This window comes from Macaca thibetana, chromosome 16 (genome assembly GCF_024542745.1).
Source record: "Macaca thibetana thibetana isolate TM-01 chromosome 16, ASM2454274v1, whole genome shotgun sequence".
In the NCBI taxonomy this organism is placed as follows: domain Eukaryota; kingdom Metazoa; phylum Chordata; class Mammalia; order Primates; family Cercopithecidae; genus Macaca; species Macaca thibetana.
This window is the reverse complement of record NC_065593.1, coordinates 77,593,069-77,616,831: the sequence shown is the minus strand read 5'-3', so window position 1 is coordinate 77,616,831 and position 23,763 is coordinate 77,593,069. Positions and strand designations below refer to the sequence as shown.

Below are 23,763 nucleotides of genomic sequence, written 5' to 3'. Positions count from 1 at the left end.
TCTGCTGAGAAATCTGCTGTTAATTTGATAGGTTTTCATTTACAGGTTACCTGGTGCTTCTGTCTCACAGCTCTTGAGAGTCTTTCCTTCGTCTTAACTTTGCATAACCTGATGACAATGTGCCTAGGTGAAGATTGTTTTGCTATGAATTTCCCAGGTGTTCTTTGTGCTTCTTGTATTTGGATATCTAGGCCTCTAGCAAGGCCAGGGAAGTTTTCCTCGATTATTCCCCCAAATATGTTTTCCAGGCTTTTAGAATTCTCTTCTTCCTCAGGTACACTGATTATTCTTAGATTTGGTTGTTTAACATAATCACAGACTTCTTGGAGGCTTTCGTCATATTTTCTTTTTTTTTTTTTTTGTCTTTGTTGGATTGAGTTAATTAGAAGACCTTATCTTCGAACTCTGAATTTCTTTCTTCTACTTGTTCAGTTCTATTACTGAGACTTTCCAGAACATTTTGCATTTCTAAAAGGGTGTCCAAAATTTCCTGAATTTTTGATGTTTTTTTTCTTTAAGCTATTTCGTTGACTATTTCTCCCTTCACTTCTTGTATCATATTTTGGATTTCCTTGCATTGGGCTTTGCCTTTCTCTGGTCTCGCCCTGATTAGCTTAATAACTAACTTCCTGAACTCTTTTTCAGGTAAATCAGGGATTTCTTCTTGGTTTGGATCCATTACTGGTGAACTAGTGCGATTTTTGTACCAAGCTTTATGAAATACTATTCACTTTCAGAATCTGTCCTGTACCCAGGTTCTAACACTAATTTTCTGCTTCCCTCATATACCATCTCAAGACTGCTATCTTTGGCCTCCTGTATTTCCAAGCTTCTTTTTTTTATCTCCCCAGAGGTTAAGGCTTTCATCCATCAGCTCTCTGACTTGTTCTCAGTATTTCCCTACTCAGCAAGGGGACTCTCTTCTTAGGGGTGAACTCTCATTGATATTATCCATGTTCTGTATTACAAAGACATTTCTTTATTCTTTCTTCTATGAAATTGTCACTTGAGTTTCCTCTTTTTTTTTTTTTTTTTTTTTTTTAAGATAGATTCTTGCTCTGTCACCCAGGCTGGAGTGCAGTGGCACATTCTCGGCTCACTGCAACCTCCACCTTGAAGGTGCAAGCAATTCTTCTGCCTCAGCCTCCCGAGTAGCTGGGATTACAGGTTCCTGCCACCACACCTGGCTAATTTTTGTATTTTCAGTAGAGATGAGGTTTCACCATGTTGGCCTGGCTGGTTTGGAACTCCTGACCTTAAGTGATCTGCCCGCCTCAGCCTCCCAAAGTGCTGGGATTACAGGCATGAGCCACCATGTCTGGCCTGAGTTTCCTCTTCGGCTTAGGCTCTGAAGCTGACTGCGCTGGTCCTGGATTTTTATTTCCTGACTTATATGCAAATACAAATGTTTAATATTCTGCCTCTTAGTTACACTGTAGGCATGGACTATAGGTTATTTTACTTGCCTTACTTGTTAATTTGCATGGATTTTTGGAGACTATGTGGATAGATTAAATTTAGGTGTCTATTGTCATACTAAAGCAGTGTTTCTAACTTTTATTTCCTCGCTCCCCTAAGAAGCCTTTATAGACATTTTAGTTCCTAATTATCCCCCACCACCCATGAAAATTTAACACCACAGATATGTCATATATCTGTTTAAGTACTATGGCCACAAACTATTGTAATATCTGATATATTTTTCTCCTAAGAACCAGTTTTACCCCCTTGAGAGCAGTATCACTGTCAATGAGAATGTATGTTCTGAAAGTATCTTGAATTTTATTTTCACTGTTGTACTGCCAAATCCTGCAAGTAGTATTTTACTTATACTTTAACACATGTATGAGTAATATTGGTCTATAATTTCCCTCCCTCACCTCCTCAGTATTATATTTATTCTATAGTTTTGTAGGCAAGTAGGAGCTACTGAAGGGTTTTATGCATAGGAATAATCAATTTTTTTTAAAGAGGAATACTTCCCTTTTCATACTATGGAAAATAAATAGAAGATGAGACTGGTGGCATAGGTTTTTAAATATGCTGTTGTAATAACATAGGTATTAGTTAATGCAGCAGGAAATTCAAGAAGTATTTGGAAATAGAATGAGCAGAAATTGATAATCATATGCATGCAATAGGTAAGGGAGAAGAAATAGCCCAGCCTTACTCTCAAGCTTTTAACTTTTGTTATAATTTGACTATTAGCTTCAGCTATATTATTTAATTCTGAAACAGTAATTCTTTCATTTAATTAAATTATGCTTTGCCTTACAGAAAGTGGCAAGGTTACCATTCAAGAATTTATGACTAAATTCTCCGATATATTGACAATTCCTAAACCTGCAGGTAAGTTTTATTTAATATGTAATTATTGCCCAGATCTAGAAAGGCAAGCAGTGGTTTACATGTTAAAAACAATACAGGATTCAATAGTTAAAGCACAGGTAAGTAAGAAGGAATACAATATGAATATGAAACAACACAAGATTAGATTACATAACTTCTGTTTGAATTCTAAGGCAAATATTGCTAAACTTAACCCAAACTCAAAATTTTAGGTAGTCTTACTTGGTAGTGCTAGAAAATTACTAGATCATATATTATTCTTTGAGGTTATTCAGTATGCATATTTGACTTCTGAAATTACTAGAAAATAATTTTTAAAACTTTTGACAAATCCAGTAGAATTTTTATCACTATCTGTTATGTTCTTACATATCTTCAGCAACTCTCTTGATCTCATTTTTTAAACATCCATGCTTTTTGAGGTTTAATGTACATATAGCAAAATTCACCCTTTTTAGGCATACAGTTCTTTGGATTCTTAAAAATAATATAATGTAACCCTTACTATATACAACATACAGACTATTTTACCCCCTAGAAGTCTCTTATGCCCTTTTGGTAATCCATTTCTTCCTCTACCCTGAGCCCCTGGCAACTACTGATTAATTCTTTGTCCCTATAGTTTTGCCTTTTGTGGAATATCATGTAAATGATTAAATATGAAGTGGTTTGAGTTGGGCAGTCATTGCATACATATACCTTGAATGTATATGTATGTATACATTCATATGAGAGTATAAACAAAGTATATACTCTCATTTGTACTCTCATTTATACTACCAACTCTTCCTAGAAAAAATGGATTCTGATTGGTTCTGGTTGCACTATTACAAATTTCAAATAAAGCTTTATTTGAGTACCCCCAAAGCTGAAGTACTGATCCCTTTGGCTGTTTGTTTCCCACTAAGTTGTGTGTGTGTGTGTGTGTGTGTGTGTGTGTGTGTGTGTAAACCAACATTTTGTTGAACCAACAATGTACCATTAGTAAAGCTGCTATGCAAAATTATCCCTTAGGTCTGTTCTAAACTTACAGTTTAACTGATTTTATTGTCCTCACCTAAGGTTATTCAATGCATATATGGGAAGAAAATACTAAGACATTAAATCAAGATGGTTACTTTTGCTATTTTGCTGAAGATTCATCATAAATATAAATCAAGAAGTTAATCTACATGTTAGAAGTGTTTTTTAAAAATTTTTAAATTGACATATAATTGTACATATTTATGGGGTACAATGTGCTATTTCATTTATACATTGTATAATAATCAAATCAGTGTAATTAGCAACCCATTGTGAACCCCAAATATCAGAAACAGGATTCAATTAATTTAGAAAGTTTATTTTTGCTAAGGTTAAGGGCATGCCCATGACACAGACTCAAGAGGTCCTGACATATGTGCCCAAGGTGGTTGGGGCACAGCTTGGTTTTATACATTTTAGGGAGACATGAAATATCAATCAATACAAGTAAGATGTACATTGGTTTGGTCCAGAAGGGCAGGGGGAAGACAACTTGAAGTGGAGAATTTCCTTATGGGCAAATTGTGAGGGAGTTATGTAGCTGCTGCTGCTTCTTTTTTTTAATCTCTGTTGCTATCTCCTTTAGGAATAGAATGGGAGGCAGGTTTGCCTGACAGTTCCCAGCTTGACTTTTCCCTTTGGCTTAGTGATTTTGGGATACCGAGATTTATTTTCCTTTCACACCATCAGCTCAAATGTTTATCATTTCTTTGTAATGAGAACATTGAATACATTATTAACTATAGTTAACTATAGTTAACTATAGTTAATATTATGAATACATTATTAACTATAGTTTAATTTTTAAGTGGACAAATACAAATTGTATGTACTGTGTATTGCATTATTCAAAATATGTACATAAATTGTGGAATGGCTAAATTGAACTAAGTAACATGTTTTACCTCATATACCTATTTTTGTGATGAGAACACTTAAAATCTTTTAGCAATCTTCAAAAATATTTTACGTTATTATTAACTGTAGTCACCATGTTATATGACAGAGCTCTTAACCTTATTGATTTTCTAATATTTTGTTAAAGATTTTTGAGTATATGTTTATGAGGGATATTGGTCTATAATTTTTTTTTAGTGTCTTTTCCAGATTTTTTTGTTAGTGTTATACTGGCTTCATAAAATGAGTTAGGAAGTCTTCCCTCCCTCTTTTATTTCTGGTAGAGTTTGTGTATTAGTCTGCTCTAATGCTGCTAATAAAGAAATACCTGAGATTGGGTAACTTATAAAAGAAAGAGGTTTAACTGAGTCACAGTTCCACGTGGCTGGGGAGGCCTCACAATCATGGTGGAAGGCGAATGAGGAGCAAAGTTACCTCTTACATGGCAGCAGGCAAGAGAGCTTGTGCAGGGGAACTCCCGTTTATAAAGCCATCAGATCTCATGAGACTTATTCACTTATGGGAACACTGCCCCCATGATTTGATTATCTCCACCGGGCCCTGCCCTTGACACGTGAGGATTATTACAATTCAAAGTGAGATTTGGGTGGGGACACAGCCAAACCATATCAGTTTATGATTATGATTATGATTATTGTTTTCATTAAATGTTTGGTAGAATTCACTGTCTATTCCTGAAAATTTAAAATATTGAGCTCTATTTATTCAATGGATATAAAGCTGTTTAGAGCCTCCCTGTTCTAAATCTTTCTGTAGTTGTCAATATATCTTTCTGTAAGTATCATAAAGAAGAAATGTACTTTCTATAAGTGGAACTGTGTCTTGTCAAAATTTGTTTATTTTATGTAATTTGTCAGGTTTATTGTCATAAAGTTGTTCATAATATCCCCTTATTATCCTTTTAATGTCTATAGTGTGATGTCTTATTTTTCATTCCTGATGTTTGTAATTTCTGTTTTCTCTTTTTTGTTTGTAACCAGTATTGCTAGGGGGTTATTAAATTTATTAATAATTTTACACAAATGGTGATTTTGTTAAATTTTGTTAATTTTTCTCTTTTGTTTTTCTTTTTCATTGGTTTATATTTTTATTTTTACTATCATATGGTCTTTGCTTACTTTGGGCTTCGTTTACCCTTCTTTGCTAGCTTGCTAAGATAGACGCTTAGATAACTGATTTTTATTCTTTTCTAACATTTAAAACTGCAGATTTTCCCCTAATATGTCTTTCATTGCATCTCAAAAACATTGTTATGTTGTGCTTTGTCATTTACTAAAATATTTTCTAATTTACCTAATAATTTTTTCTTTGAAGTATAGGTTATTTAGAAATGTAGTCTTTAATTTCCAAATATTGGGACATTTTCTAGATATCTTAATTATTATTGATTTCTCCTTTATTTATTTGTTTTAGGGAAAGGGTCTTGCTTGTTGCTCAGGCTGGAGTGCAGGTGGCATGATCATGGCTTACTGCAGCCTCCAACTCTTGGGCTCAAGCAACCTCTTGCCTCAGCCTTGCAAGTAACTGGGACTACAGGCATACACCACTACGCTTGGCTAATTTTAAACATTTTTTCTCTAGAGATGGGGTCTCATTTTGTGTTCCAGGCTGGTCTTGAGCTCCTGGGCTCAAGCATTTCTCCTGCCTTGGCTTCCCCAAGTGTTGGGATTATAGGTGTGAGCCACTGTGCCAAGACTGATTTCCAATTTAATACATTTGGCCAGAGAATACATTTTGCATGATTTAAATTCTTAAATTAATTAAGATTTATTTATAGCCCTGGTTATGGTCTATCTACGTGAATGTTCCGTGTGTACCTGAAAGAATGTGCATTCTGCACTTGTTAGGTCGCATTCTGTAAATATCAGTTAGGTTACAATGTTTGCTAAATTGGTCTGGTCTTCTAATTCTTGCTGTTTTTTTATTCTACTTGCTCAATTAGTTACTGATAGCAAGGTGTTAAAATCCCCAGTTCGCACTGTAGAATCATTTATTCCTCCCTTTAATTTTGTCAGTTTTTGCTTTATTTACTTTGAAGGCTTTGTTCAGTGTATACAAATGTGGTATTGTTACAAAATTTGTGTATATGACCTTATGAAATATATTTTGTCTATTGCTCTTTTTTATCTTATTTTTTGGCTGTCTTCCTTTCCCCAAATTTTTTCACTTACATTTGTATTTTTTTGATATCTATTTCTTGTCAGTTAACTTATTTTGGCAACAGAGAAGGATATAAATAAATGCAAATAAATAATACTGTCATTTTTCTTAAGTGTAATTTCATATGTTGGGAAATTTTAACCACCTATCTTTAAAATATAAAGGAGAAACATGAAACTTTCTTTCTAACTGAAAGTGATTATCTCTCCCCAGAAGATAAATTTTACAACAACAACATTCACAAAAATGATGTTACAACCATTTCTGGTCTCCAGAAAAATTTAAATGCCATGGGAATCTATCTGACAGATGATAAAATACAGAAAACTTTGGATAATACTAATCCTAATGGTGAGTAATTATTTCACTTTAAATTAACAAAGTTGGAGTATGTCAGAAGAAACTTTAAATGCCCAAGGAAATTATCTATCTTTTAATTGATGAGTTTGTATTGAAGGAACTTATTTTCAAAGGTATATGTCTGGCCACTTTTATTTTGAATCTGATGTGCATATTGGATACAACACAAGATAATTCATTCCTCCACTTTATTTTCATGTTTTATAGCTCTGGTTTTATAACATCAAATCCATTTTAACAGCAGTATCTAAATTGTTACTTCTTTTCTTTTTAAAGATGAAGTGGTGCATTTTAAGGATTTTATCAGAGAATTGGCCAACACTGATGAATTTATTGAATGCCAAAGTAAGTATGAAATTTGACGGAATGTGAACAGAAACTTCATGTCTCTAGATTGGTATGTGTAGTTGTGTGTGTATACGTGTGTGTGTGTGTGTTTGTGTTTAACTTTTTTTTTTTTGAGACAGAGTTTTTCACCCAGGCTGGAGTGCAGTGGCATGACCTTGGCTCACTGCAACCTCCACCTCCCGGGTTCAAGCAGTTTTCCTGCCTCAGCCTCCCGAGTAGCCAGGATTACAGGTGTGTACCTGGCTAGTTTTTTATGTTTTTTAGTAGAGATGGGATTTCACCACATTGGTCAGGCTGGTCTCAAACTCCTGGCCTCAAGTGATCTGCCTGCCTCTGCCTCCCAAAGTGCTGGGATTACAGGCATTAGCCACCATGCTTGGCCATGTATTTAACTTTTAATAAAACTCTGCCAAGGCCGTTTTGTATTTTGTCATTTAAACAGTATAGAAATATATATATTTAAAACCCTAGGTTTTCAATTTGTGGATACATATTTTTCATAATATCATTAATTACTTAAAAAATTATCTGTGTTTCTTTCTCACTTTTCATGGATTCTGTTAAGTTGCATTTTTTTCTTTATCAGTTTTGTCCGAGGTTTATCTATCTTATGAAAGTAATCTGGTTTTGGTTTCTTTAATCACCTCTGGTGTCATTTTCTTTTATCTTTCTTCTTTATTTCTTCTTATATATTTGGGCTTACTCCTTTGCTCTTTGTCAAAAACTTTAGCTAAGGGCTTAACTCAGCTTTTTAAAGTCTATTTTGAAATTTCAGCAGAATGAGACATTAAAACAACCTTGGAACACAAACATTGAAATTGTGAATTGAAATATTAAGACTGGCGTTTTGAATGGGTCTTAAGTGTATTATCTCTAAATTAGACTTTAATTTGAATGCAGTTTCAATCAATATTCCGGGAAAATTTTGGTGGGAACCAAATTTTAGATACATTGTAGATGTATTTACTTTGAGAAAATAATTCTGATATTTATTTGAAAGACGGACTCTTTGAAAAGCAATAATGATGGGGAAGTTGCCTTACCACACCAGATAGAAGGACATATTATAATACTTTCGTAGCAGTGTTACTAATAGACCAATGCATCACAATATAGTATCTGCAGAGACTCATGTATGTGAGAACTTGGCATACGATAGAGATATCATCAATTGATAGGGGAATAGATGTGTTATTTAATACCTTATTTGGGAAATTGCCACACTTTGTGGAGGAAAATAAAATTGAATTCATACTTTATGCCATACACAAAAATAATCTTCAAATAAGTTAAATAGATGTTAACGTGAATCTGAAAGTAAAACTACAAAACTGGTGGAGGAAATTATTGGAGAAAATATTGTGCCTTGTGGTTGCAAAGGATTTCTTAAATGGGACTTCTAAAATCACAATCATAGGGTAGAAAAAGATGTGATTATATTAAAATTAAAGATTTCTGTTTAATGAAGCACTCTAAAGAAATGACCGGATATGTAACAGACTGGAAGAAGATAATTGCAACTTTTAGAGCTAACAAAAGATTAATATTTAAAATATATATAAAGAAATTCTACAAATAAGCAATAGATAAATAAAAACCCATTGGAAAAATGAGTTAAGGATATAAGAAGGCAGTATACAAAAGGAGAAACACAAATGGCTCGTATGTATGTGAAGAGAGCATTAGGAATACTCCTGAATAGCTGGTGGGTAGGTAAAACAGTGTTGCTACTCAGAATAGCAGTCTAGCAGTACTTAGCGAAATTAAAAACATGCGTTCCCATCACCCAGTAATTCAGTTCATAAGTAATTAGCCCAGAGAAAGTTTCTTGTTAGTGACATGTATAAGGATGCTCATTGCAACATTATTTGAGAGAGGGAAAGATGAATATAACTTAGTTGTCCATTACTAAGGGAATGGTTCAATAAAATGTGGTCTCTACGTACAGTAAATCAGAAACAATAAACTGGTTGTACCATAGATATATTTCAGTAATATATGGTTCAGTGAAGAAAGGGAAGAAATAGAATAAACTTATAGTTCAAAATGCTTTATGTAAACTGATTTATATGAGTGCACATTAGACAAACAACATTGTATTTTTTCAGCTAAACACATAAATCTAAGTAATTACATGAGATAGATTGAATAGAAATATATTAAATACACTGCAGTTGCTACTTATGAAGGAATAAAATTGGAGATAGTAGTTAAAGGAGAAAAATAGTAAAACAAGCAGAGGCCCTTTGAAGATGAGTGATGACAAAACACCATGAATCCAAGAGTATGATCAACTCAATTATGTATACTAGAACTCTTTACTAATATGAAAAAATTAAATTGACAAGTTAGATAAGATTAAACAATGCATATATTTATACACAGAGATAAAGATAGAAAGAATTTGAGATTTAAATGACAATAAGCCTGATTTAAGAAACATATAGCAGTTCATATTCCAAAAACATTGAATACACATTTTCTAATGCCTATTTTGTATTCACACAAATATATGATATATTTAAGTTACAAAGAAAAATGTCAATGAATTCTGAAAATCAGAAGTTATTCAGATCACGTATTCTGACCACCATGTAGTAATATATTAAAATCATTTATGAAGGAATGTGGAAAACATTTTGATCTGAAGATTAAAAGCAGTTTTTTAAAAAGCAAGAAAAGCAGATGCTCCACTAAATAATTATTTGGTTAAAGAATAAAGTCTGAAATTAAACATTATTTAGAAATGGATGAGAATGAAAGCACTATATGTCAAAACATGTAAAGTATGACCAAAACAGTCTTACAGGAAATCTTATAGCTTTAAATGCTTTTATTAGAAAATGAGAAATACTGAAAATTATCTCAGTTGTTCAACTCACGAAGCTAAACAGCAACGTAAACTACAACAGCAAAACAGTCCCTGCAAAAAGCAGTAGTTAGAAACTAATCAATTTGAAAGCAGGAGTAACTGAAATAGAACATATGCACAAAAACAAATTATTCATTTAACCAAAAACTGGGTCTTGAAAAAGACTAATAAAATAAAGAACTCTTCAGGAATTATGACGAAGGAAAATAAATAGAGATGGCATAAATAAGAAGATAGTGAAAAGTGTGGATACAGAGATTTAAAAGTATTTGAATAACACTTAAAATTAAGTTAATAAAACATCAGTTTATGGACATCTCATCAACAGCACTGTCATTCTTTCCAAACATGTAGATAAGAAGAGCAAGGGCTACTTTTTAAATTAAAAAATAATTTATGGCACCATCTTAATTGTGATCATTTTTCTGTTTTGTTGTTGTTTAGTTTTTTGAGTTGAACACTTTAAAAATATTTGTTTATTGTTTTCTCATATAAACATTTAACCTAAAAATTTTGTAGAGCTTTCCATTTAGAAGATATTTCAGAGGCAAAAAGGATTGGATATCCTACAAAGCGAATATACTTCACACAAATGAGGTTGCTATGTGCTTATATGGATAGAGTAAGTACTGTGACACTTTCTCATTAATATGTATATATACACACATAGAAATAGAAGATGCATGGAATATTATTAATAGTGTCTGCGATGGGAAAGTTGACATTGAAGACCTTTTATCCACTTTGAAGAGCCTGGAGAAACCTTTAGATGAAGAACAATTTAAGGTCTTATCAAACAGTGCAACAGATGGTGAGTACTTCCTTTACTTCTCAGCTCTCCTGTTTAGAGTACACATGTTCGCACAGGCTAAATTTTTAAAAAGTGGTAGTAATACTGTATACTTAAAAAGGTTATATGGAACTAGTATATACATATATTGCTCATTGTGAATTGTCACAACCCTTTTGGAAAGTGTATGGAAGTTCTTTATTTGGTTAAGACAGACATAATTTTGTTATTCATGTTTTAAAACCAGATGTTCATATATTGGAGTATAAAGGCCAAATAATACCTATGGTAGAGCCCTACTCTTCCTTTACCCCAACCCGGTATTCTAGAGAGAAGATACTTCTTATATACACAGTTCCACGGACTTTTGGGTTCTCTGGTTAGGCTAAGAACATAAAATTAGACACCCTACTATTTATTGTTGGATTAGCATAAATTTTAGACTAGATGGAGTGTAAAGACAGCAGTAGATTCAGCAAATGATTTCTGGGATGTCTAGAAGGCATCTATTGCATGATTCTAACCATGTCCTTGCTTTTTTTTCTATAGTTTACTATGTTCATATCCCTAAAAGATATATAGTGGAGTTTTGATTTTTGTACTTTATATAAATGGAATAATACAGCATATATTTTTTATAGTTTGCTTTTAGCTCAGTATTGTGAAATTTATCCAGACAGGTGCATTGTAGCTGTGGTTCATTCCCTTTTTTTTATTACCATGACGAGCTAATTTTTGTATTTTTGCTAGAGACGGGGTTTCACTATGTTGGCCAGGCTGGTCTTGAACTCCTGACCGCAAGTGATCTGCCCACATCGGCCTACCAAATTGATGGGATTACAGCAGTGAGCCACTGCGCCCAGCTAACTTTTAGATTTGAAGAGACAAAGAGAATAACTAAATGCAATGTGAACTTTTGACAGAAACAGCTGTAATAGATGTTTGGGGGACAATTAACAAAAATATTTTTAAATATGAACTGGATGTAACATGACACTAAGGGATTGTCGTTAATTCTCTTAGGTGTGAGCGTGCTGTGTATTTATCAACAATGTCGCATAAGAGAATATCCTTATTCTTAGAAGATTCATTGCATGCTGCAGTGTTTAGGGATAATAAGTTACGATGTCCACCATTTACAGTCAAAATACATTGAGGAAAGGAAAACATATTTATGTATACACTCACACATACATATGGAAAGACAGTATGAGAGAGAAAAAGTAAACTATGGCGAAATGTTAACTCTTATTTCATGTAAGTGGTGATGGTTCGTTGTGCTATTCTTTCAATGTTTCTGCATGTTTGGCACATTTTATTGTAAAATGTTGGGGAAAAAACATAGTGCTGAGTAGTATGAAATACCTTAAATGTGAGGGAAAGTAATAAGGAGATAGATGAATATAAGGTACTCATTTGGCCTTCCCATTATTCACTACTAATTTCATTGTGAATCCTGCAACCTCTCTAATACATAGATTCCATTAGATTTTTGAAAAACAGATTTATCGTTATTTAACCAGATAATCAACCATATTGTTGAGAAATGTATCCCATACTCTCTTAGAGTTTATAAACTTAGTGGGGAAGATGTAATTACATGCCAAAATGTCAAGGAAAAGATGAGCTATCTATATAAGGAATTTAGTCAACTGTTGTCTGATATCTGTCTGAGATTAAATGACAACATATAAATGAAATGTTTTGTATGATGCCTGGTACCAAAATAAAAGCTCTCCGTAAACGTTAGCTATCATTATCATTATTAGGAATAATATTGAGAGGTTACTTTTTAATCCTATGTATTGGTCAAAATATGTCAATGATTGACCCAAGTTTGCATCCACTGATCAGTTAATTGGTTTAAAGGAAAGGATCCTAATTTTAATTCCATGGTCAATTTCATTTATATATTGATTCAACGAATTTTTTCTCTTTATGTAGAAAAATATAATCATGAATGGGCTTTAGCACATCCTCCTAAATCCTAATGCGCAGTTTATGAAGATGCGTATGCGTACTCTGTGGAAATAAAAGATCCATAGCTTTTCTCAACTTCCCAATGTGTATGCGTCTGAAAAAAAAAAATTAGAGATTTTGTTTTAGAGTCTCTACATTTTCCTCACAGCCTGTGTCTTTCTGATTAGGGAAGGCTGATATAAAAAACCTGAAGACCGTTCTAGACAACATGGGAATCAAGCTCACAGATAAAGAACTTGAAGATCTGACACAAAGCCTGCCAGTCGGTGGTGAGCATGCTAGATATCACTGGTTTCTGAGTTTTGTGTTTTATGTACTTTTAGCATTAGAAGGAAAAGGAAAAAAGAACTTTTCATAATGCAAATGGCAAGATTAAATAAGACAGTCAGTGTAACAAAGTAGGGAAGGTAGTATTCTGAATACTAGCGGCATGGTCAATACAAGAGCCTTCCAAATTCTGAGGACAAGAAAGCTGACCCCTAGGAAAAAGCCACTTTTGAATTCCATCTTTCCATTATCAAATATAAGATTTGCTGTTTTATGGGTTATAACATCAAATTCACATTTTCTAAATAAGTTTATTTTCAATATTTATAATTGTTTCTTCATCTTCGTAACATATTCTGAGTAAATATTTATCAAATGACTAAAGTGCTTAATAAAATGCCCAGTATGCTTCGTAAGTGCTGCTACTAGGTGTTATAATCATAGGAGGGAGGAGAGTGTTCTTGTGATATAACATGTTATGAGCTTCAAATTATGCCTTTGTGTTATAGCTGATAATAAAGTGGCTCTGAAAGCATTGGAGGATGAAGTGAAAGCTTTTACTGGTAAGAATTTGTTACACATGATTTGCAATAAATGATGATTTACACTGAAATTTTTAATAGTATTTTTCTAATATTCTATTGGTGGCTTATAAATTCACATATTTTCAATATTTTGATAAAATATCTGCCTTTGCTAACAGATTAACATTATCTGCGTATTATCAGTCAAAACAAAAGAACTATATCTTGATAACATCTTACATTCTTTAGTACTGTTTTCCAATAAAATGATTTCACCAGTATTTATAGACCCAAATAACTAGATGGACACAGTGAAAACAGGGTGAAGCATTAAAAGGATCAAAGTAATGAGTTCATTGCAAGCATCTAACCACCTAGTTTTACAAAAATGAAATATGTCATACTTGTTTTTTGACTTTTGCTTTCAATTACACTTTAAGTTGTGGGGTACATGTGCACAACGTGCAGGTTTGTTACATATGTATACATGTGCCGTGTTGGTTTGCTGCACCCATTAACTCGTCATTTCCATTAGGTATTTCTCCTAATGCTATCCCTCCCCCATCCCCCCACATCACGACTGGCCCCGGGGTGTGATGGGCCCCGGGGTGTGATGTTCCCCACCCTGTGTCCAAGTGTTCTCATTGTTCAGTTCCCACCGATGAGTGAGAACACGCGGTGTTTGGTTTTCTGTCCTTGCCATAGTTTGCTCAGAATGATGGATTCCAGCTTCATCCGTGTTGCTGCAAAGGACACGAACTCATCCTTTTTTTATGGCTGCATAGTATTCCATGGTGTACATGTGCCACATTTTCTTAATCCAGTCTACCACTGATGGACGTTGGGGTTGGTTCCAAGTCTTTGCTATTGTGAATAGTGCCGCAATAAACATACGTGTGTGTGTGTCTTTATAGTAGCATGATATATAATCCTTTGGGTGTATACCCAGTGATGGGATTGCTGGGTCCAATGTTATTTCTCGTTCTGGATCCTTGAGGAATCGCCACACTGTCTTCCACAATGGTGGAACTAGTTTACACTCCCGCCAACAGTGTAAAAGCCTTCCTATTTCTCCACATCCTCGCCAGCAGCTGCCGTTTCCTGACTTTTTAATGATCGCCATTCTAACTGGTGTGAGATGCTATCTCCTTGTGCTTTTGCTTTGCATTTCTCTGATGACCAGTGGTGATGAGCACTTTTTCACGTGTCTGTTGGCTGCATTAATGTCTTCTTTTGAAAAGTGTCTGTTCATATCCTTTGCTCACTTTTTGATGGGGTTGTTTGATTTTTTTCTTGTAAATTTGTTTAAGTTCTTTGTAGATTCTGGAATATTAGCCCTCTGTCAGATGGGTAGATTGCAAAAATTGTCTCCCATTCTGTAGGTTGCCTTTTCACTCTGGTGGTAGTTTCCTTTGCTGTGCAGAAACTCTTTAGTGTAATTAGACCCCATGTGTCTATTTTGGCTTTTGTTGCCATTGCTTTTGGTGTTTTAGTCATGAAGTCCTTGCCCATGCCTATGTCCTGAATGATATTGGCTAGGTTTTCTTCTAGGGTTTTTATGCTTTTAGGTCTAACATTTAAGTCTGTAATCTACCTTGAATTAATTTTTGTATAAGGCATAAGGAAGGGATCCCCTTTCAGCTTTCTACATATGGCTAGCCAGTTTTCCCGGCACCATTTATTAAATAGGGAATCCTTTCCCCGTTTCTTGTTTTTGTCAGGTCTGTCAAAGATGAGATGGTTGTAGATGTGTGGTGTTTTTTCTGAGGCCTCTGTTCTGTTCCATTGGTCTATATCTCTGTTTTGGTACCAGTACCATGCTGTTTTGGTTACTGTAGCCTTGTAGTGTAGTTTGAAGTCAGGTAGCATGATGCCTCCCGCTTTGTTCTTTTTGCTTAGGATTGTCTTCGCAATGCACGCTCTTTTTTGGTTCCATGTGAACTTTAAGGTAGCTTTTCCCAATTCCGTGAAGAAAGTCATTGGTAGCTTGCTGGGATGGCACTGAATCTATAAATCACCTTGGGCAGTATGGCCATTTTCACGATATTGATTCTTCCTATCCGTGAGCATGGAATGTTCTTCCATTTGGTTGTGTCCTCTTTTACTTTGTTGAGCAGTGCTTTGTAGTTCTCCTTGAAGAGGTCCTTCACATCCCTGGTAAGTTGGATGCCTAGGTATTTTATTCTCTTTGAAGCAGTTGTGAATGGGAGTTCACTCATGATTTGGCTCTCTGTTTGTCTCTTATTGGCGTATGAGAATGCTTGTGATTTTTGCACATTGATTTTGTATCCTGAGACTTTGCTGAAGTTGTTTATCAGCTTAAGGAGATTTCGGGCCAAGACGATGGGGCTTTCTGTATATACAGTCATGTCATCTGCAAACAGGGACACTTTGACATCCTTTTTTCCTAATTGACACCCTTTATTTCTTTCTCCTGCCTGATTGCCCTGGCCAGAACTTCCAACAATATGTTCAATAGGAGACACTGTGTTGAATAGGAGTGGTGAGAGAGGGCAGCCCTGTCTTGTGCTGGTGTTGAAAGGGAATGCTTCCAGTTTTTGCCCATTTGGTATGATACTGGCCGTGGGTTTGTGATAAATAGCTCATATTATTTTGAGATACGTTCTATCAATACCTAGTTTACTGAGAATTTTTAGCATGAAGGACTGTTGAATTTTGTTGAAGGCCTTTTCTCCGTCTGTTGAGATAATCATGTGTTTTTTGTCTTTGGTTCTGTTTATGTGATGGATTACGTTTATTGATTTGTGTACGTTGAAGCAGCCTTGCATCCCAGGGATGAAGCCAACTTGATCTTGGTGGTTAAGCCTTTTGATGTGCTGCTGGATTCTGTTTGCCAGTATTTTATGGAGGATTTTTGCATCGATGTTCATCAGGGCTATTGGTCTAAAATTCTCTTTTCTTGTTGTGTCTCTGCCAGGCGTTGGTGTCACGATGATACTGGCCTCATAAAATGAGTTAGGGAGGATTCTCTCTTTTTCTATTGATTGGAATAGTTTCAGAAGGAATGGTACCAGCTCCTCCTTGTATCTCTGGTAGAATTTGGCTGTGAATCCGTCTGGTCCTGGATTTTTTTTGGTTGGTAGCCTATTAATGGTTGCCTCAATTTCAGAGCCCGTTATTGGTCTATTCAGTGATTCAGCTTCTTCCTGGTTTAGCCTTGGGAGGGTGTATGTGTCCAGGAATTGACCCATTTCTTGTAGATCTTCTAGTTTATTTGCATAGAGGTGTTTATAGTATTCTCTGATGGTAGTTTGTATTTCTGTGGGATCGGTGGTGATATCCCCTTTATCATGTGTTATTGCGTCTATTTGGTTCTTCTCTCTTTTCTTCTTTATTAGTCTTGCTAGCTAGCGTTCTATCAATTTTGTTGATCTCTTCAGAAAACCAGCTCCTGGATTCACTGATTTTTTTGAAGAGTTTTTTGTGTCTCTATCTCCTTCAGTTCTGCTCTGATCTTAGTTATTTCTTGCCTTCTGCTAGCTTTTGAATGTGTTTGCTGTTGCTTCTCTAGTTCTTTTCATTGTGATGGTAGGGTGTCGATTTCAGATCTTTCCTGCTTTCTGTGGTGGGCATTTAGTGCTATAAATTTCCCTCTACACACTGCTTTAAACGTGTCCCAGAGATTCTGGTACGTTGCGTCTTTGTTCTCATTGGTTTCAAAGAACATCTTTATTTCTGTCTTCATTTCGTTATTTACCCAGTAGTCATCCAGGAGCAGTTGTTCAGTTTCCATGTAGTTTTGCGGTGTTGAGTGAGTTTCTTAATCCTGAGTTCTAATTTGATTGCACTGTGGTCTGAGGGACAGTTTATTGTGATTTCTATTCTTTTACATTTGCTGAGGAGTGCTTGACTTCCAACGATGTGGTCAGTTTTGGAATAAGTGCGATGAATGCTGCCGAGAAGAATGTAAGTTCTGTTGATTTGGTTTGGAGAGTTCTGTAGACGTCTATGAGGTCTGCTTGGTGCAGAGATGAGTTCAAGTCCCGGATATCCTTGTTACCCTTGTGTCTCCATATACTGGGATATATTACATAATATACCATTTAACAGGGGTGATTGTAGATGAATTTTTTCTGTTTTAAACATGTCTGGAGGCTGGGCGTGGTGACTGCTGTCTGTAATCCGAGGACTTTGGAAGTCCGAGGTAAGTGGATCACTTGAGGTCAGGAGTTTGAGACCAGCCTGCTCAAAAAGGTGAAACCCCATCTCTTCTAAAAATACAAAAATTAGCCAGGTGTGGTGATACGCACGTGTCATCCCTGCTATTCAAGAGGCTGAGGTAGGAGAATTGCTTGAACCCAGAAGATGGAGGTTGCAGTGGGCCGAGATCACGCCACTGCTCTCCACCCTGGGCAACAGAGCGAGACTGTCTGGAAAAATTAAAAAAAACATGTCAGGAGGCTGGATGCCCTGGCTCACGCCTGTAGTCCCTGCACTTTGGGAGGCCAGGAGTTGAAGACCATTTTGGGCAACATAGCAAGACCCCATCTTTACAAAAAGTAAAAGTAAAAAATAAACATGTTGGTATCTTGGGCCATGGAGTGGCAGTGGGCATCTTTAGCCTGTGATCAGTCACGTGATCCCAGCAGCACTCACGTCCTGTTCCCAGTACCCTCCTGTCATTGGTCCAAGGATCAGCATGTGACTCCTCACAGTCAGTCAGAGCCTCCCTGGGAGGGTAAGGGGGCCCTCTGGTGGTGTTTTCCAGCACAGCCGGCAGATCCTCCTTTGGGACCTAGGCCACGGCATAGGACTCCTCCCCGCTTGTGCTTGCGGGCGAGGATCAGCCTCCGAGATTGTGCGGAGAGACTCTCAAGGGGCACCAGCTGGAGGTGGTTCTGTGTCTGCAGGGAACCGTCTGGTGCTCTCTCCATTCATAGCCCCCTACCGCGAGTTTTCTTCTCTGTGTCTTTGTGACTTAGCCCAGTGTTCACAGTAGGGATGGGGGTGGAGGGCTCAAACGCTGTCATCCACGTTTGCTTTTCAAAAAGCAACAGGACACAAAATTCTATAAACACGAACTGACGGTACCTGGTACGTGACGCGCATGCAACTCAGAAGGCTGCCAGTAAGTTAGGGGATTGGCCTTGGGAAGGCGTCCTTCTTTTGAGAAAGTGTAATATTTCAGGCCAGGCGCGGTGCCTCACGCCTGTAATCCCACCACTTTGGGAGGCCGAGGCGGGCGGATCAGGAGGTCAGGAGATGGAGACCATCCTGGCTAAGTCGGTGAAACCCCGTCTCTACTAAAAATACAAAAAAAAAATAAAATAAAATAAAAAGAAAAAATTAGCCAGGCACAGTGGTGGGTGCCTGTAGTCCCAGCTTCCTGGGAGGCTGAGGCAGGAGAATCATTTGTACCCAGGAGGCAGAGGTTGCAGTGAGCCGAGATCACAGAAGTGCACTCCAGCCTGGGTGACGTAGTGAGACTCCCTCTCTGGAGAAGAAAGAAAAGAAGGACGGAGGGAGGGAGAGAGAGAGAGAGAAATAAATGCCTGCAAGTTACTATAAATCATTGGAAAAAATTCCGCGACTCCATATGATTGTAGTTTATTTGAAATATGAGGAATAAAAAGCAGGTAAAATAATACCACAAAGAAAAAAATCATACAAATTCAGAATGAGGGATTCTACAGGAAAACTGGCCTACTCTTTTAAAAAAGTTGGTGTTCAATGTTAAAGAAAAACAAACAAACAAACAAACAAAAAAACAAGTGAGGAGACTTTTTTTTTCTTTTCTCTCTCGACAGAGTCTCGCTCTGTTGCCCTGGCTGGAGTGCGGTGGTGCAATCTCGGCTCACTGCTACCTCCGCCTCCCGGGTTCAGGTGCTTCTTCTGCCTCAGCCTCCCAAGTAGCTGAGATTACAGGTGTGCACCACCATGACTAGCTAATTTTTGTATTTTTACTAGAGACGGGGTTTCACTATGTTGGCCAGGCTGGTCTCGAACTCCTGACCGCAAGTGATCTGCCCACATCGGCCTACCAAATTGATGGGATTACAGCAGTGAGCCACTGCGCCCAGCTAACTTTTAGATTTGAAGAGACAAAGAGAATAACTAAATGCAATGTGAACTTTTGACAGAAACAGCTGTAATAGATGTTTGGGGGACAATTAACAAAAATATTTTTAAATATGAACTGGATGTAACATGACACTAAGGGATTGTCGTTAATTCTCTTAGGTGTGAGTGTGCTGTGTATTTATCAACAATGTCGCATAAGAGAATATCCTTATTCTTAGAAGATTCATTGCATGCTGCAGTGTTTAGGGATAATAAGTTACGATGTCCACCATTTACAGTCAAAATACGTTGAGGAAAGGAAAACATATTTATGTATACACTCACACATACATATGGAAAGACAGTTTGAGAGAGAAAAAGTAAACTATGGCGAAATGTTAACTCTTATTTCATGTAAGTGGTGATGGTTCGTTGTGCTATTCTTTCAATGTTTCTGCATGTTTGGCACATTTTATTGTAAAATGTTGGGGAAAAAACATAGTGCTGAGTAGTATGAAATACCTTAAATGTGAGGGAAAGTAATAAGGAGATAGATGAATATAAGGCACTCATTTGGCCTTCCCATTATTCACTACTAATTTCATTGTGAATCCTGCAACCTCTCTAATACATAGATTCCATTAGATTTTTGAAAAACAGATTTATCGTTATTTAACCAGATAATCAACCATATTGTTGAGAAATGTATCCCATACTCTCTTAGAGTTTATAAACTTAGTGGGGAAGATGTAATTACATGCCAAAAAAGTCAAGGAAAAGATGAGCTATCTATGTAAGAAATTTAGTCAACTGTTGTCTGATATCTGTCTGAGATTAAATGACAACATATAAATGAAATGTTTTGTATGATGCCTGGTACCAAAATAAAAGTTCTTCATAAACGTTAGCTATCGTTATCATTATTAGGAATAATATTGAGAGGTTACTTTTTAATCCTATGTATTGGTCAAAATATGTCAATGATTGACCCAAGTTTGCATCCACTGATCAGTTAATTGGTTTAAAGGAAAGGATCCTAATTTTAATTCCATGGTCAATTTCATTTATATATTGATTCAACGAATTTTTTCTCTTTATGTAGAAAAATATAATCATGAATGGGCTTTAGCACATCCTCCTAAATCCTAATGCGCAGTTTATGAAAATGCATATGCGTACTCTGTGGAAATAAAAGATCCATAGCTTTTCTCAACTTCCCAATGTGTATGCGTCTGAAAAAAAAAAAATTAGAGATTTTGTTTTAGAGTCTCTACATTTTCCTCACAGCCTGTGTCTTTCTGATTAGGGAAGGCTGATATAAAAAACCTGAAGACCGTTCTAGACAACATGGGAATCAAGCTCACAGATAAAGAACTTGAAGATCTGACACAAAGCCTGCCAGTCGGTGGTGAGCATGCTAGATATCACAGGTTTTTGGGTATTGTGTTCTGTGTGCTTTTAGCATTAGAAGGAAAGGGAAAAAAGAACTTTTCATAATGCAAATGGCAAGATTAAATAAGACAGTCAGAGTAACAAAGTAGGGAAGGTAGTATTCTGAATACTAGCGGCATGGTCAATACAAGAGCCTTCCAAATTCTGAGGACAAGAAACCTGACCCCTAGGAAAAAGCCACTTTTGAATTCCATCTTTCTATTGTCAAATATAAGATTTGCTGTTTTATGGGTTATAACGTCAAATTCACATTTTCTAAATAAGTTTATTTTCAATATTTATAATTGTTTCTTCATCTTCATAACATATTCTGAGTAAATATTTATCAAATGACTAAAGTGCTTAATAAAATGCCCAGTATACTTCCTAAGTGCTGCTACTAGGTGTTATAATCATAGGAGGGAGGAGAGTGTTCTTGTGATATAACATGTTATGAGCTTCAAATTATGCCTTTGTGTTATAGCTGATAATAAAGTGGCTCTGAAAGCATTGGAGGATGAAGTGAAAGCTTTTACTGGTAAGAATTTGTTACACATGATTTGCAATAAATGATGATTTACACTGAAATTTTTAATAGTATTTTTCTAATATTCTATTGGTGGCTTATAAATTCACATATTTTCAATATTTTGATAAAATATCTGCCTTTGCTAACAGATTAACATTATCTGTGTTTTATCAGTCAAAACAAAAGAACTATATCTTGATCACATCTTACATTCATTAGTACTGTTTTCCAATAAAATGATTTCACCAGTATTTATAGACCCAAATAACTAGATGGACACAGTGAAAACAGGGTGAAGCATTAAAAGGATCAAAGTAATGTGTTCATTGCAAGCATCTAACCACCTAGTTTTACAAAAATAAAATATGTCATACTTGTTTTTTGACTTTTGCTTTCAATTACACTTTAAGTTGTGGGGTACATGTGCACAACGTACAGGTTTGTTACATGTGTATACATGTGCCGTGTTGGTTTGCTGCACCCATTAACTCGTCATTTGCATTAGGTATTTCTCCTAACGCTGTCCCTCCCCCATCCCCCCCACATCACGACTGGCCCCAGGGTGTGATGTTCCCCGCCCTGTGTCCAAGTGTTCTCATTGTTCAGTTCCCACCGATGAGTGAGAACACGTGGTGTTTGGTCTTCTGTCCTTGCCATAGTTTGCTCAGAATGATGGATTCCAGCTTCATCCGTGTTGCTGCAAAGGACACGAACTCATCCTTTTTTTATGGCTGCATAGTATTCCATGGTGTACATGTGCCACATTTTCTTAATCCAGTCTACCACTGATGGACGTTGGGGTTGGTTCCAAGTCTTTGCTATTGTGAATAGTGCCGCAATAAACATACGTGTGTGTGTGTCTTTATAGTAGCATGATATATAATCCTTTGGGTGTATACCCAGTGATGGGATTGCTGGGTCCAATGTTATTTCTCGTTCTGGATCCTTGAGGAATCGCCACACTGTCTTCCACAATGGTGGAACTAGTTTACACTCCCGCCAACAGTGTAAAAGCCTTCCTATTTCTCCACATCCTCGCCAGCAGCTGCCGTTTCCTGACTTTTTAATGATCGCCATTCTAACTGGTGTGAGATGCTATCTCCTTGTGCTTTTGCTTTGCATTTCTCTGATGACCAGTGGTGATGAGCACTTTTTCACGTGTCTGTTGGCTGCATTAATGTCTTCTTTTGAAAAGTGTCTGTTCATATCCTTTGCTCACTTTTTGATGGGGTTGTTTGATTTTTTTCTTGTAAATTTGTTTAAGTTCTTTGTAGATTCTGGAATATTAGCCCTCTGTCAGATGGGTAGATTGCAAAAATTGTCTCCCATTCTGTAGGTTGCCTTTTCACTCTGGTGGTAGTTTCCTTTGCTGTGCAGAAACTCTTTAGTGTAATTAGACCCCATGTGTCTATTTTGGCTTTTGTTGCCATTGCTTTTGGTGTTTTAGTCATGAAGTCCTTGCCCATGCCTATGTCCTGAATGATATTGGCTAGGTTTTCTTCTAGGGTTTTTATGCTTTTAGGTCTAACATTTAAGTCTGTAATCTACCTTGAATTAATTTTTGTATAAGGCATAAGGAAGGGATCCCCTTTCAGCTTTCTACATATGGCTAGCCAGTTTTCCCGGCACCATTTATTAAATAGGGAATCCTTTCCCCGTTTCTTGTTTTTGTCAGGTCTGTCAAAGATGAGATGGTTGTAGATGTGTGGTGTTTTTTCTGAGGCCTCTGTTCTGTTCCATTGGTCTATATCTCTGTTTTGGTACCAGTACCATGCTGTTTTGGTTACTGTAGCCTTGTAGTGTAGTTTGAAGTCAGGTAGCATGATGCCTCCCGCTTTGTTCTTTTTGCTTAGGATTGTCTTCGCAATGCACGCTCTTTTTTGGTTCCATGTGAACTTTAAGGTAGCTTTTCCCAATTCCGTGAAGAAAGTCATTGGTAGCTTGCTGGGATGGCACTGAATCTATAAATCACCTTGGGCAGTATGGCCATTTTCACGATATTGATTCTTCCTATCCGTGAGCATGGAATGTTCTTCCATTTGGTTGTGTCCTCTTTTACTTTGTTGAGCAGTGCTTTGTAGTTCTCCTTGAAGAGGTCCTTCACATCCCTGGTAAGTTGGATGCCTAGGTATTTTATTCTCTTTGAAGCAGTTGTGAATGGGAGTTCACTCATGATTTGGCTCTCTGTTTG

At 36.3% G+C, this 23,763-nt stretch overlaps 1 protein-coding gene across 50 annotated transcripts in view; it reads left to right on the top strand.

Annotated features, from left to right (window-relative positions):
• LOC126939504 (uncharacterized) overlaps positions 1 to 23,763 on the top strand; it is a 557,395-nt gene that overhangs the window by 114,666 nt on the left and 418,966 nt on the right. For 47 of the 50 annotated variants that reach the window (XM_050764893.1, XM_050764879.1, XM_050764863.1 and 44 more), the window contains exons 24-31: positions 2,278 to 2,349; positions 6,664 to 6,801; positions 7,087 to 7,155; positions 10,701 to 10,841; positions 12,968 to 13,069; positions 13,577 to 13,630; positions 20,919 to 21,020; positions 21,528 to 21,581. In XM_050764893.1, coding sequence (XP_050620850.1) covers positions 2,278 to 2,349; positions 6,664 to 6,801; positions 7,087 to 7,155; positions 10,701 to 10,841; positions 12,968 to 13,069; positions 13,577 to 13,630; positions 20,919 to 21,020; positions 21,528 to 21,581 — 732 coding nt within the window. The remainder of the gene's footprint in view (positions 1 to 2,277; positions 2,350 to 6,663; positions 6,802 to 7,086; positions 7,156 to 10,700; positions 10,842 to 12,967; positions 13,070 to 13,576; positions 13,631 to 20,918; positions 21,021 to 21,527; positions 21,582 to 23,763) is intronic. The other 3 variants (XM_050764859.1, XM_050764858.1, XM_050764860.1) reach the window with 3 other exon arrangements.